At 38.6% G+C, this 16,995-nt stretch overlaps 1 protein-coding gene across 1 annotated transcript in view; it reads left to right on the top strand.

Moving 5' to 3' along the window:
* The window catches only part of LOC126262786 (trehalase-like), a 366,709-nt gene that overhangs the window by 172,263 nt on the left and 177,451 nt on the right, over positions 1-16,995 (top strand). Inside the window, exon 3 of the mRNA XM_049959607.1 lies at positions 7,665-7,798. Within this exon, the coding sequence (XP_049815564.1) occupies positions 7,665-7,798 (134 nt within the window). The remainder of the gene's footprint in view (positions 1-7,664; positions 7,799-16,995) is intronic.

Genomic DNA, 16,995 nt, shown 5'->3' with positions numbered 1-16,995 from the left:
TGCCTCTTGTCATGCCCTAAAATGAAAATTGTCCTGCCCACCATACTTCCCACCCCTCCCACAGTGGTATTCCACTGTCCACCGAACCTGCACAATTTACTCGTCCATCCCTACACAACTCCTGCTCCCAACCACTTACCTCATGGCTCACATCCCTGAAGTAGACCCTGATGCTAGACCTGTCCTATCCATCCTCCCACCACCACCTACTCCAGTCTGGTTACAAACATCACCTATCCCATCAAACACAGGGCTACCTGTGAAACCAGTCATGTGATCAACAAGCTAAGCTGCAACCACTGCGCTGCATTCTATGTGAGCATGGAAACCAACAAGCAGACAGTCTGCAACAATGGCCACTGACAAACTGTAGCCAAGAAAAAAAGTGGACTGCCATGTTGCCGAGCACACGGCGAAACATGGCATCCTTCATTTCAGTGACTGCTTCACAGCCTGTGCCATATGGGTCTTGCCCACCATGACCAGCTTTTCTGAACTGCACAGACAGGAACTTTCCCTGAAATAGATCCTATGTTCCCATAATTCTTCTGGCCTCAACCTTCATTCGTCATTGTCCGCTCCCATCCAACCCCATCTCTGTTCCCATTCCGGCACTGTACAGCCCTCATTCCCCATCACACCCATTCTTTTTACTTCTCTCCTTTTCTGCTGCCCCACTGCCCCCCCACCCCCCATCCCTCATCTGTCCACTGCCCTCAGTCTAACCTCCCAACTGCAGATAGCTGCCCTACCCTCTTTCCACCTCATCCCTGCATGCCTCCCAACAGCATGTCACTGTCTACAACCCTACCCTACTATCTCTCCCTCTCCCCACCCCAGACTGCTGCTTAACCCACCCTATTGCCATTCCCATCATGCAGTGGTGCTGCTGCTCGCACTGTTTCCACAGTTGCATGAGACTGCAGAGTTGCTTGAGACTGCAGTGATGTGTATGTTGTGTTTGCATGAACATGTATGTGTGTGTTTGTCACCTAATTGTGATGAAGGCCTTATTGGCCAAAAGCTATATTTGTGACAGTCTTTTTGTTATGCCTATCTGAGACTCAGCATCTCCGCTATATGGTGAGTAGCAACTTTCCTTTTCACAATACTGTTACATTCCATTCTGGATTTTCCATTATTAGACCAAAGAAATTAATGTAAATTAAGGGCAGGTGGGTGACGACTACCGAGGACGTGCTGTAATGCCGGTTCTCACCTGTGGAGTTCTGAGAAACTGGTGTCTGGGGGAAAATTCCAGATGGTACATGTGATGAAACGTGCACCAAGGTCATGATTGTCATGTTGTAGAGCAACAGGATATTGTGTGTTGCCAGTATACACCCTCTGCCTATGCCCATTCATCCTAACTGGTAACTTGGTGGTAGTCATGCTAATGTAAAAGGTCAAACAGTGTTTACATGACAGCTGGTACATGACTTCTTGTTTCACAGGGTTCTCTCCCTTTGATTGTATATATTTTGCCAGTTACAGGTCTGGTACAGGGGGTGATAGAAGGGTGTGAGGTGCAAGTCTACAATGGGGACGATCACAGTGATACAAGCAGTAGGGTAGGGAAATGGGTGCAGAAGAAGCACAGGATCTGACAAGGATATTGCAGAGATTGGAGGGCAACAAAAAGCTATTCTAGGTGTGGTGGGCAAAATGTGAAACAGAACAAACCTAATTTCAGGGAATGATTTTTTTGTAAAGATAGCCATGCAAGAAAGCTCATTAATACTTTCAAGTCCCGTACAATACTGAGTGACAAGAGTTGTACTACTAAGTTGTGTTTTGGAGGGATCAGCAGTATCAGGACTGGATGTTATGGCCCAGGAAATCTGCTCTCGAACTAGGCTGACGAGGTAACTATGTCCGGTGAACTTCTTCGATGTCCTCCATTGGTATCAGTCCTATCTCGGATATTGTGTCACTTACACAACTTTCCAGTCTTTAAGTACAGATCTTTCAATGACTGACTAGTTATATATAATTGCAACCTATGGAGTTATTGTATCGGCATACTCTGAGAGAAACCTGACTGGTATGCAATTGGAACTGGAGGCCTCACCTTTATTAAGTGATTTAAGTTGCTTTGCCACACTTAGGATTTCTACTTTTAAGTTACTCATCAAACAATGGAAAATCCAGGATGGAATGTAACAATATTAGAGAAGGAAAGTTGCCACTCACCATACAGCAGAGATGCTGAGTCGCAGACAGGCACATCACGATAGGCCTATTGCCGCTCCGCATTTTCTCTATTCGGTGGGTGGCAACTTTCCTTCTCTAATATTGTTTAAGTTACTCATGTTAGCAGTTATTCTTGATTCATATTTTGGAACATTTACCTAGCCTTCTATGGTTAAGGAATTTCAGGAAACCATATAAAGTAACTCCACTTTAGTGGCACAGGCATCAGTAAAATCACCATTGCTATCACATGGTGAAGGTATCGATTGTGTCTTTCCACTGGTGTACTTTACACATGACCGGAGACTCTTTGGATTTTATGCCAGATTTCAAGACAGAGTTGCTTTGTGGAAAGTATTAAAAGCATCTCTCATTGCAGTTCTTGCTAAATTTTGAGCTTGTGTAGCACTTTGCCAGTCTTGATGGTTTTGCATTGTTTTAAATTTGGCATGTCTCTTTTGTTGCTTCTGCAACAATGTTCTGACCTATGTGATATTGCACTCCCTATGTTATTCCAAATTATGATGCAGTGTTCCTTCAGACCTGTATGGATGTCTGAAGGAACAAGAACTGTGGTGACTAAAGCCATTATGAAATACATTAAATGTATTCATAGTTCTGAATGTAGACTACCATCAGCTGTAGAATGGAATGACAACAATGAAAATTAGTACAGAAACAAGACTCAAACCAACTGGGGGAGGTGGCACAGTGGCTAGCACACTGGACTCACATTCGGGAGGATGACAGTTCAATCCCGTGTCCGGCTATCCCGATTTAGGTTTCCCGTGATTTCCCTAAATCACTCCAGGCAAATGCCAGGACAGTTCCTTTGAAAAGGCACAGCTGACTTACTGCCCCATCCTTCCCTAGTCCGAATCGATCAATGACCTCGCTGTCTGGCCTCCTTCCCCCGAACAACTCGACCCGGGAATCAAACCCATGTTTCTCATTTATCGTAGCAGCTGCCTCACCGGTAGGCTATCCGAGCAAGACTCACAGCCAGACTCAAACTTCCATATGTTCTCAACTATGTTTCTACAACCTAAACTCATACATCCATTACGCATATAATTGTACAGGGGAGACACACCACTTGAAGGTCACTTGCTTGGTATCGGCAGATAAATTGGATGTTGTAGTGCACGTTACTCAAAATTAGGATGCAATGTTCCTTTGGAGATGCATGCATAATAATAACACAATAACTGTAATTTTGTATTTATCTGCTGACACTGAGCAAGCAACTTTGAAGTAAAATGTCACCCCCTCCCCCTGTATGGGAATATACATAATGGATATACAAGTACAGGTTGTAGACACACTGTTGATGACATATGGAAGTTTAGATCTAGTAATGAGTCATGCTGGGATAACCTAATGGTTGGGCAACCACTTGTGACAGGCAGGAAATCCAGGTTTGATTCCTGGTACAGCACAAATTTTGATCATCGTCTTTCCATTATACAACTGATGGTTGTCCATATTCACAACTGAGAACACATTTCATGTCTTCTGACCTGTTGTGTTCCATGGGTATCAGTACTATCTCTGTTATTTTATTTGCTGTTTGCCTCTCAATCGCTATTGGTACTATTTCTTTGAAGGTAAACTGCATCTGGTCTACACTTACATATTCAGAGGGAAAGGAGTGGAGTCTGTCTTTCAGAAAGGCCTCAAACAACTTTTTTATATGCTTTTTTAAATAGATGTATTTTACATTTATTTTTGGTAGTTTCAGATGTTAAGGTGTTTAGTCATGCTACAAAATCTTGTGGTCACTAATCCCTCTGTCCATAATGCTGCTCCCTATTTGTTCACAAATACTTGTTGCTAAGACGTGAATTATGTTTTCACAAACATTTGAATTTCAAGTGCGCTCCTGTTCAAAATTATTTTCTGAGAACCCATTCAGAATGATTTCAGATGACATTTTATGCCTACCTCCAACTTTAAATGTGTATTTTTGCCAACATATTGAGGGTAGATTGAAGTCACCACCAAACTATACCTGTATGAGTGGGGTAACTATTTGAAATGAGACTCAAGCTTTCTTTGAACTGTTTGCGAACTGTATCATCTGAGTCAGAGGGTTGGTAAAAGGAACCAAATATTAATTTATTCCAGTTGTCAAGTATAAACTCTATCAGTACTAACTCACAAGAACTATATATTTCGATTTTATTACAAGGTAAACTGATTCTGACAGCAGTAAACACTCCATCACTTACTCTATTTAATCTGTCCTTTCTGAACACAATGAAGTCCTTTGTAAAATTTTCAGATGAACTTATTTCCAGCCTTAGTCAGCTTTCCATACCTATGACAATTTGAGTTTCAGTGCTTTCTGTTAGCACTTTGAGCTCTGGTTATTTTGAAACGCAGCTATGACAATTTACAACTGCAATACTGATTATGTTTAGGTGTGTAGTTGGAGTGGGACAGAGTCACATTTCAGATGATCTAGAAATGGTTGGTGACTTTAAGATAGGAGGGAAGTCTCTGTACTGTAGCTTGCAGGTGTTGATCACTAAGGCAGGTGTACACCGAGGTGACAAAAGTCATGTAATAGTCATATGCACATAGGCTGTAGTATTATGCAGTAAAAGGGCAGCGCATTGGCGTAATGGTTATTTGTACTCAGTTGAGTCATGTGAAAATACTTCCAACATCATTATGGCCACACAATGGGAATTAACAGATTTTTAATATGGAATAATAGTTGGAGCTAGATGCATCAGACATTTCATTTCAGAAATCATTAGGGAATTTAATATTCTGAGATCCACTCTATCAAGCGTATGCCAAGAATATCAAATTTCAGACATTACCTCTCACTGTGGACAGTGCAGTGGCCAACAGTCTTCACATAACAACCGAGAGCAGCAATGTTTACGCAGAGTTTTCATCACTGACAGACAAACAACACTTTGTGAAATAACCACAGAAATTGGTGTGGGACATATGGCAACCACATCCATTAGGTCAGTGTGGTGAAATATGGCATTAATGGGTTATAGCATTAGACAACTGATGCTATTGCCTTTGCTAACAGCACAACATCACACATAGTGCCTCTCCTGGGCTCATGACCGTATTAGTTGAAACCTAGATGACTGGAAAAATGAGGCTTGGTTGGATGAGTTGCAATTTCAGTTGGTAAGAGCTGATGGTACAGTTCGGTGCAGTGCACACCCCACGAAGCTATGAACCCAAACTGTCAAGAGGGCACTGTGCATGCTGGTAGAGGCTCCATAATGGTATGGACTGTATTTACACGGAATGGACTGGGTCCTTTGGTCCAACTGAACCTATTGTTGAGTGGAAATAGTTATGTGTGGTTACTTGAAGATCACTGTGCATCCATTAATGGATTTCATGTTCTCAAAAAACAGTGGAATTTTCATGGAAAACAATGTGCCATGTAACTGGGTCACAATTGTTCATGGCTGGTTTGAAGAACATTTTGGACAATTAGAGGGGATAATTTGGCCAGTCAGAGTGCCCAACATGAATCCCATCAAACATTGCTGTAACATAATCAAGTAGCCAGTTCGTGCACCAACTCCTACATTGGCAACATTTTTGGAGTTATGTACAGCTACAGAGGCAAAATGGCTCAATATTTCTGCAGGGAACTTCCAACAACTTGTTGAATCTGATATGGTATTAGAAGATATCTCATTACTTTTGTCACCTCAGTGTGCATTCCATGGATGCTTTGAAACCAGAAACTATGGGACAGCCAGGGTGACTGGGTTTGTGGACCTTACAGATAAAGTAAAAAGTGGGGATGTGTGGTTTTGACGAGGTAAGAAGTTGTATGAATTTAGTTGTTATACCTTGTGAGGGGCCCACGTTTTGAGGAGGGACTGTAGGTCACTTTGTATTGCAGGGAAGCATCTTGATGGCAGATGCTGTATGCAAGGGTGTTAGACAGTTGGCATAGACCAATCAAGAATGACAGTAGTAGATCTCTTGTCTACTGGGAGGATAATGATGGAGTTATCCCTATTTAGGGAACAAAGAGCCTGGAGTTCTGCAGATCCTATGATCCCTCTGCACCCACTTTCTCACCCTATGGCTCCTACCACTGTGACTTGCTACTTGCCACATGCACCCTTCTAGCACCACATGTACCAGCACTATAACTGGCAAGACTTATACAATCAAAGGGAGAGACACCTGTGAAACAACAAATGTTGTGTACCAGCTGTCATGTAAACACTGTTTGGCCTTTTACATTGACATGACTATTACCAAGTTCTCAGTTATGATGAATGGGTGTAGACAGAGGGTGTATACTGGCAACACACAATATCCTGTTGCTTTACAACTTGACAATCATGACCTTGGTGCATGTTTCATCACATGTATCATCTGGCTTCTTCCCCCAAACAGCAGTTTCTCAGAACTCCGCAGGTGAGAACTAGCTTTACAGCACGTCCTTGGTTGTTGTCACTCACCTGGTCTTAATATATGATAATTTCTTTGGTCTAAGTATTCCTTCTGAGTAACTATTACTTTCTTCACTCTCTTTTAGTTTTATATATATTTTACTTTCTAGCATGACTGTTTTTCTCCATCTCTGATCTCTATCACATAAAATGCACTTAGCTTTACACTCTTATTAACTCATTCACCATGTATTGTCAGTAATCTCTGCCTTGTGTATTATGCTATCTTCCACTTTTACTCTCTCAGGTTTTCAAATCTCATCTAGTGCAGACTCTTACAATCAGTCTTTCCTTTTCATCCTGTCCAGTAAGAGACTTACTGACCCGGTGTTCTGGGCAACTTTTCTGAACTCTCCCCATTACCTATAGCTCAACAGTCATTCTCCTTTATTCTTCTTCCTGTTCCTTCAACCCTTTTGCCAGAAGAAGGAGTCACTGACTCCAAAAGTTTGTAGATTTCAATATCTTTATTTATATGTTCTGCTGCCCCTTGGTTAGTAGATTTTTTTATCTGATCATGTTAATAAGCACTTAAGAATAAATTGCAGAGTAGTCATTGAGGTGTAGATGTAGAAAGAATTGTTTCTCAAAAATACTAAGCTTAGAAACGTAGCCCACATAAATCATGATACTGTACAGAAGAACTTAGCCTTCCAGTCTTATTAGCACATGCAGTGTTTTGTCAGTAATTTTTGCCTTGATTATTACTGTATTTTGCAGCTTTAAGCTCTCATGTTTTCAAATGTTCTATGGTGCAGCCCCAATGATCAGTCTTCTTTCTAATCCCATCCTACACCTTTTCTTCATCCCATGTTTTGCCCCTTCAATCCTTCTGCCAGGAAGAGGAGCCACTGGCTTCAAAGCTTGCAAATTTCATTATCTTTGTATGAGTGTTCTTCTGCCACCACTCAGTGAGATTTCTTTATCTATCAAATTACATTATATTTTCAAAACTGATTATTTTTATTGACATATTAATGTGATCAGTTATGCATGTTGAATATTTTTTTCCAGAGATGATATTGAGACAGCACAGTATGCATCAACAAATGAAGCACATGAAAATATATACCACCAAATAAAATCAGGAGCTGAGTCCGGATGGGATTTTTCTGGACGATGGTTCATTAAAGACAAAACCAATGCTGGTAAACAATAATTATTATGCTTTGTTGATTCTCTAAAGCTGACTGAAATAATTTAACATTTGTCATTTCTTACATCCACTAACCGAACTTCCTTATATAACAACAATGGAAATACCTGGATGGAATAACATCTAAAATAGAGGAAAGGCAGCCACTCAGCTATAGTTGATTGTTGTGAGCAGTTGCCTGGGTAGCTAAAGGTGGGGAGAGGTAGGAAAGGACACATGAGGTGAGGAGGTGAGGCAGTTTTTTTGACAGATGATACAATGGCTGTGTAACAAGATAAATAGAGTTCAGATGATAGAACATATAACAACTAGTGAGAGGGAGGGGAGAAAAGGAGACAAAGTTAGAAATGAAGCTGTAAACAGAGAGGGAATAGAGGAAAAGAATGGGCATCCATACGGGATGGGGGAGGAAGAATGGTAAGCCAATTTTTGATACCATTAATTATTTTTTATATTAAAAAACTCATTTAGAAGAAAGTCAACTATGATTGAAACTGTATAAAAAACAGATAATAATAAGAACAATAATAATAATAATAATAATTTTATTGTCTTTAAGCCATTACAGCAATCGACAAAGTCATACATATAATACAATAGAGTACAGTACATGCTATAGAAGGACAGAATTGTTAAGAACTTTACAGTTTAATATCACAGGTCATGAAATCCTTTACATTGTAGAATGGGTTTACAACTAACCAGTCATAAAGTGTTTGTTTGTATAGTTGCTCTGGTAAATTTTGTATACCTTGTGGAAGTTTGTTAAATAATTTGTGGCCCATAAGTTCATAACTGTTAACTGATTTTGACAGTCTGTGGTAGGGCGTATAGATAGAGCTGTTTGTCCTAGTGCTGTAACAATGTATATTTGCCCTGCATTTTACTTTAGGTAAGTTCTTTTTTGTGTAGATTAAAACATAATAAATATACAGGTTTATTACTGTCATGATTTTTTGTTGAGTAAACAAAGGTTTACAATGAGCCTTGTATGGTGAGCCTGTAATTATCCTAATAGCTTTCTTTTGCAGCAATAGTATATCATGCACACAAGTGGAGTTTCCCCATAAAATAATGCCATAGGATATGATGCTTTGGAAAAATGAGTAGTAAGATACTCTAACATAATTTTTAGGTACACAGTGCATTAATCACCTTAACAAATAGATTACCCTAGACAATTTACCGCTAATATACTTAATATGTGGATTCCAAGAAAGTTTATCATCCAAATATACCCCCAAAAATTGAACACAACTAGGATCATCTGATGGAAACTTGTCTTTTAAACTAAATACCATCTGCTGGGTTTTGCTTTCATTAAGCAAGAACCCATTTGCTTTAAACCAGAGTGAAGCTTGCTCAATTGTCTCTGTAACACATGTTTTAAGGCTATTAAGATCATTACTGCTGTTCAGAAATGTTGTATCATCAGCATAGAGTACTGTTCTGGATTTGATAAATGATGGCAGGTCATTTATCATTATTAGGAAAAGGAAAGGGCCCAGCACGGATCCCTGCGGAACACCTACCTCAACTTGTTCTATACTGGACATTTATTTCCCAACACAGACGGCTTGCTTACGGTTTTGTAAATATGATCTTAATAGCTTAAGGCTGTTACCTTTTAACACCGTAAAAGTCCATTTCTTCGAGTAGTAGTGTATGTTCTACACAGTCAAAGGCTTTGCTTAGGTCACTAAAAGTCACTTGGGCAAAGCATTTATCTTCAAATACTTGATGGATGTATTTAACAACATTGTCTATGGCATCAATGGTTGACAGGTTTTTCCTAAAGCCATACTGTGATCCACTTATTAATCCTATGTTATCAAAGTAAACAGATAATTGTTGGTAAATTATGCACTCTAGAACTTTTGAGAAAACTGGGACTATGGATATTGGCCTGTAACTTGGGACAGAATTTTTTTCTCCTTTTTTATGTACTGGAACTACCCTAGACAGTTTGAGCTCATGAGGGAAAAAACCCTCCAGTATACACTTGTTTATACAATATGTTAGGGGATACACTATACAGTCTATTACTTTCTTAAGCATGTTACAAGACAGGTCATATATGTCTACACTGTCTGATGATTTTAACTGCTTCACTATTCTTAACACAAAACCAAGTGAGACCTCAGAAAAATTGAAGGTACTTGTGTTTGTTGATGACCTAGCAATATTTTTTGACAGTAACTATGACGAGCTGATTTCAGGTTTAATTATAGCACTTCCTACTTCCTCAACTGATTTAATAAAAAAGTCATTAAATTCCTGGGGAGAGATACTAATTTTGTCACTTCTTTTATCTTTGGTGACACTATTTATTAGAGTCCATGCTGCTTTGCACTTATTGGTGGATTTCTCAATACTTCTGAGATTGTGTGCTTGTTTGGCTTCCACAATTGCTTTTTTGTACTCATTCCTAGATCTAACATAGGCTAGTTTAGCATGGTTGGTTTTCAGATTTTTATAAATATTGTACAACAACATAACTTGATTCTTCATAGTAGACAGCTGTTTTGTATACCATGTATTTTGTCTATTTGGAACTTTTGCTTTTAGGACTCTGTCAGTTACTTTGCATTTCTTTATTGGTATGCAGTCATTAAAGTGTCCCAAAAATGCTTTGAGAAACCTATCAAATAGTACCTTTGCTGGCAGATAATTGCTTAGAGTATAATGTGTCTCATCATAACACAGGCCAAACCAATCTCTGTTAGAAAGGGACGTACAAAACCTGTCAATTTTCTCATCTGTGACTGGTCTAGTGACCACAACTTCTGGGACAAGCTTATTTACATAACTCTTATCAAGAGGGAACCTACTTGTATAATTTAAAGATACTGAATCATGATCAGAATATGGAAATACTGTCACAAAACATGATTCTTCTGTTGTTTTAAAATTTACAAAAATATTGTAAGACATGCATGTTCTCTTGTAGGTTTGTTATTGACTGAATGTAAGTTGCACTGTCTTAGTAGGTTTTGGAGTTCAGTGACAGTACGTTTTTGTGTTGTGACATCGAATTCAGCATTCACATCTCCACCTATCACAATATCATAATGTATCCATCTAGTATCTGTAAGTACATGTAACAGCAGGTCCAGTTTTTCTAAAAATACATTGGTTATACCCTTAGGTGACCTGTACAGGGAAATTACAACTAACTTAAAACTGTCTATTACTATACCAGCAGCTTCAAAGTTCTGTTCATCACACAGAAAATCTAGATCTAATCTATTGAATGTACTGCTAAGTGACTTGTTAACATATATTGCCACACCACCTCTTAAATGCAATTTTCTGCAGTAGCTACTGGCTAGAATATAATTATCAAATTTAATAAATGTAAGTTCACTCTCACTAGCCCAGTGTTCACTTAAACAAAAAATATCAAACTTATTTTCTAATCCAAAGTCATTGACAATAAATTCTTTATCCCTTACTCCTTCAATGTTAAGATAACAGATTATAAAATCAAACCTGTCTTTCTTTACAGATGCACTATTTTGCTGAGAGGCTATTAAATCTCTGGCACTATTTATCTTATGGGCTTCTTCCCCTTGCTGCCTTCTACTAAAAAATCATTTAGACGTAATGGAGGTACAGTTTTCTGTTTGCTCACTACACTTGATACTGCTTCTACTCTTGGAGGTCTCTTCGCATCTTCTTGTTCATGGCATGATCTAAGTGGCTGGGTTCCCACTGTAGGTAGTTCAAATGTTGCTGCAGAATGGACAGCTGGATCACCTGTTGGTACACTTGTTGCTGAATATGCTGCCACTTTTGTTGTTTCTGTTATCTTAGTTCCTGAATGAGGTGTTCTACCTGTTGTAACTGTAGTTACAGCTTCCTCTCTCCCAGCACATTCTTTTGTAATCAGTGATACCTGATGTTGTGTTACTGCTGCAACTGGAGTACATGGTAGGGAAGATACTTTGCAGGCATCCTTTACCAGTGGTAGTGGAATAGGATCACTTTTCTTACGTCTAGGAGAAACAATATCCACTACCATTTTGATCTTTTGACTGAGCAGCGATTTGCCTCATTTATTTAAATGCATACCATGTGTTGTGAAGTGCTGTCTTTCAGGATCGTCAATACTGAGGAAAAAAGCATTTGAAGTGGTCTTGCAGATCTTTTCATACATCCTGTTTGCTTTTTGGATTTCTCTGTTCACACAAGAAGATTCAGTAAGGTCATGTCTGTGTGGAATGCCTACAACAATAACTTTTTGATCCTCTGTTGTACGTAGCGCATCTCTTAGCACTCTGTTTGCTACTATTAGTTCGTTCTTATATACATCTTTTGCACCGCCCAATATTACAATGCATTCACTTAGTGTCACGTGATTATTGTTTTTATAGTTTTTCAAAACTTCTTTTAGACCTGCTCCAGGTTTCACAACACTTGTCACATTGAGATCCTGCTGGAAACGAAGAATTCCTGCAATTCCTCTTCCGTGGCTGTCAGCAAGCAAAACTGTAGGCCTACTAAAGTTTTTAGGAGTCACTTTGTTTGCAACATCGAGACAGTTACGTTTTACTGACTTATTGCGCTTTGTAAATTTCATGTCCACCGATTCCGATTCGTAGTTTTGGTGTGAGTTGCTTGTTTCAACATTTTTAAGTTCACAATCCATAATAAGATGTTGAAATCGATTTCTTAACGGAACTTTTAATGCACTGGAAACAAATTTAGGTTTTGCACATTTCTTTGGTTCACTGTACTCTTGAAGTTGACCGAGTTCTTTATGTGATGGGTCAGATAGACTTTTAATAATGTTTTCCAACAACAGAGCATGTTCTCTGGTGGCTTTCAGTTCTTTCTGCAGTGATTCGAGTACTATGATTTCACGATTTGCGCGGCACATTTCACTCGCTGCCAGACGTCCGTTACACTTTGTTCCACACGTACACGAGATGTTTTCTTGATTTATTTTCGCGATGCACTGCGAATGATACCAAATATGCGACACTGAACAAATTCTAATGCCACTTGATACGATTTTGTCACATAACTTGCACCTTATTGATGCTAAATACTCGCAATTTATGGACCGATTTACTACCACATCTAAGTACAAAAATTAACATAAACAATGATGATAGGTTAATTCTCTTGTTTGTGCAGAGAGATATATGAGAGAGAGTGAATTTGTGATGTGTTTGTGTGTGTATGTGTGTGTGTGTGTGTGTGTGTGAGAGAGAGAGAGAGAGAGAGAGAGAGAGAGAGAGGTGCCTTAACTGTCAAGCAGGCATGCCATTTTACATAACACAAGTGGGTCTGCAGCATACTTTGTACATATGTAAAGAATAGCTGTTTTCATGTTACCATGGTAAGCATGTATGTGCAAAATTACAGTTTAATGTTAGTTTAATTAGAGAACAATAAAATGAACTTACATAATATGAGCTTAAGTACTGTTTGTTTAAATAATAATGGAATTAACTTTTATTATATTGCTCTCTTGCCATGACCCGCTCAAAGTGTTAACCAGTGCAATTGCATCAGATACCAGCGAACTGCATATTTGATTACTAATTATCTTGTAGGAACTATATACTGAAAAATAAAAGAACACGAAGGCACTTGTGCTGCAAGAAATTATTATCTCTACTGCAGAGCTGTGAAATATTAAATAATTCCAGAGAATCATAAAACAAGGCTCATGGAGAGGTGCTGGGACCTTATTTGGCACATAATGAACAATTTACATAAGAAACACAAATGAGGTGTTTTGAACATCAAAACTACAAATCTAGAGAACTTAAACTTCCATTCTTATATGTCAAACACATCACACAGGCAAAGTGATCAAAAAATTCTGCAGATTAATATGATTGATATTCTGCTTATGCGTAAAGCTTGGCATAAACATAACGAAAGAGCAGAAAGTCAATTACTTTGAAAAATCTGTTTGATTATCTACCAACCAGTACAGTAATGTATGGGTAGAATGGTCATGGTTAGGAACTGAATCAGGAAAAAGACCAAATCAAGAATCTCTTAACAAAGCACTGATAGCTGTAATGCAGGGTTTCAAATCTCATAACACTACAGATATGTAGAAGTACACTCAGTCACATGAAGCTGATAAGAAGGACTCAACACTGCTAAGAGGAGCAATTCATAGAAACCAAACCTTTACAGTTTGTTAACAATAAACCAGTAGCACTCTCCTCATAGGCATCTGGAAGGGGGCCCTGAGGAGGCAGTTGACACCCAACCCCCATTCCCCCAACTCAGACAATCCCTCTCCCTGGAATATGGAGTACAGAGTTCTGAAACTCAACAGTTCATTTACAGGCTGACAATTACTGAACTATACGAAACAAAATCGGTGTAACTCCTGAACGGTTTTGGTTAGGATGTTGAAACTGGACAGTTCGCCATGGGGAATGATGGGAATTGGTATGCACATGCATGGTTTGGTTTAGTGATGAAGCCCACTTTCATTTGGATGGTTTCATTAATAAGCAAAAATGGTGCATTTTTGGGATTGAGAATCCAAATTTTGCCATAGAGAAGTATCTTCACCCTCAACAGGTGACTGTGTGGAGTGATATGTCCAGTCATGGATTAATCTGTACAATATTACTTGGTGACTACTGAATGGTATGTGAAGGTTTTGGAGGGTGATTTTATCCCCATTATCCAAAGTGACCCTGATTTCAACAAGATGTTGTTCATGCAAGACAGAGCTTGAACCCACTGAAGCAAGAGAGTGTTTGATGTCCTGGAGGAGCACTTTGGGGAATGCATTCTGGCTCTGGGGTATCCAGAGGCCACTGGCATGGGCCTTGATTGGCTGCCATATTCTCCGGATCTGAACACTAGTGACTCATTTTTGTGGGCCTATTTTAAAGACAAGGTGTACAGCAATAACTCCAAAACCACTGCTGAGGTGAAAACAGCCATTTAGGAGGTCACTAACAGCATCAGTGTTCCAATACTTCAGTGGGTTAAGCAGAATTTCAATATTCATGTGCACCACATCGTCACCAATTATGGCAGGCATATCTGAATATCTGTAGTGATGTTAAATGTTGAATAAAGTGTGTATGCACTGTAGGTTGTAACTAATTTACAGTTTGTTGGATGTGAGGTATGCCAGTTATGCAGAACACCATTTTTTCTCAGTAGCCAAACATGTTTCAGCACCACTGTGTCATCATCAGTGGGTTTTTGTTTTTATTTACTCTGTAATGTGAACATTTTTGTTAAATGATTATAAAATTATGTGCATCTTTAGTTCAAACAATAGCTCATTTCTTTTTGTAAATACCTTTACATTTAGTGTGCATGAATTTTCTGGATCACTTGTGTGTTAATTACTACAGATAACTTGTCATCTGCAAGCAAACAATGTTGATGAGAAAGCTTTTGCTGGCAGTTAACCTATCTTCTAGAATGTAATTTAGTTTGTCGCAATGTTTTCACATCTATATTTGTTTTTACTTACATTTTTGTGTGGCAAGCACTTCCATTCTCCACATCATGCTGAGGTCTTGTGATGCACATCTACCTATAACAAGTATTTTCCACAAATAACGTAGTAAAACACTTTTTACTTCACCAAAACACAGTGTGATTGTGGTTTGTTGTGTGTTTCAGCCCAGTGGCCTTCTAGCTAACATATTCATGAACAACCATGAGAACATGATCTTCAGACACATAATAAAACCAAAAGGCTACAAAGTTAAATACTGGTACCATTATGTGGATGACATAATATGCCTGATTATGAACCACATACACACATAGAACAACTACACAATGAAATAAACAACCTATATCCAAAAATTAACTTCACATTAGAAACAGAAACTAACAATACACTGCTTTCCCTAGATCTCACCATACATAAAACAAACAACACACACAACTTCACAATATTCAGGAAACTGACAACAACAAGCACTATCATTCACAATCTATCAAACCACCCATTTTCACATAAGCCAGCAAACTTCAGATTCATACTCCACAGATTAAACACAACACCCATGAACAAACAGAACTACACACAATAAAACAAATAGCAGTAGAAAATGGTTATATTACCCATATGGTAGACAAGTTAAATAAAAAAATATGCAAACAGTACAAAAATGAACATACCAAACACACACAAATCCTCACCCAGCACAGGACAACACAAAACACAAACAAGAGCAACAACACACACACAAAATGAAATGGCACATACTCACCTACATAACAAGATTGTTCACAGAATAGGCAACATATTAAAGAAACAGGAACTCCAAATAGGATACAGGATGTAGAACACAACACAGAAAAAATCAGAGCACAAGAAACAGTCATGGATAAATTTAACAGATCAGGAATATATGAACTCACATGCAACACTTGCCAGTCAGTGTACATAGGACAAACATGCAGAAACTTCAAAACCAGATATTCAGACCATCTCAGAGCTTTAAAAAGCAACAGCTACCATATCACATTTGCTGATAACCTTGTAGCCCACAATCACCACCCAACCACAATAGAAATAGACTTAAGAATACTAAAACCCAGCCACAGCCTATACAGAAAACTGACCACTGAGGAAAACATCCATATACAGAAGGCAATAACAGAAGGAAAACAGGTCTTAAGTGACTGCACTACACTCTACAAGGGCACACTACTTAACTCATTAAAGGAACTTTACAAATAAAAACAGCACAGACAGAGAAAGTCTACACACACACACACACACACACACACACACACACACACACACAAAGATAAAATGCAAACAAAATTAAAATTTGGTGCGAAACTCTTTGGTGAACAAACAAACACTGACTGGGCTGGGACATACAACAAACCACAATCACACTGTGTTTTGGTGAAGTGAAAAGTGTTTTACTATGTTATTTGTGGAAAATACTTGTTATATTTACATGTGCATCAGAACACCTCAGCATGATGTGGAGAATGGAAGTGCTTGCCAGACGAAAACGTAAGTAAAAATGAATATAGGTGCGAAAACATCGCGACAAACTGAATTACATTCTGGAAGATAGGTTAACTCCCAGCAAAAAACTTTCTCATCAACATTGTTTGGTTATGGATGACAAGCTACATGTAGTAATTAACACACAAGTGATCCAGAAAATTCATAAACACCAAATGTAAAGGTATTTACAAAAAGGAATGCTCTAT

The sequence above is a fragment of the Schistocerca nitens genome, chromosome 6, assembly GCF_023898315.1.
Source record: "Schistocerca nitens isolate TAMUIC-IGC-003100 chromosome 6, iqSchNite1.1, whole genome shotgun sequence".
Taxonomy (NCBI): domain Eukaryota; kingdom Metazoa; phylum Arthropoda; class Insecta; order Orthoptera; family Acrididae; genus Schistocerca; species Schistocerca nitens.
The sequence above is the reverse complement of the archived record's forward strand: the minus strand, read 5'-3'. Positions and strand labels throughout refer to the sequence as shown.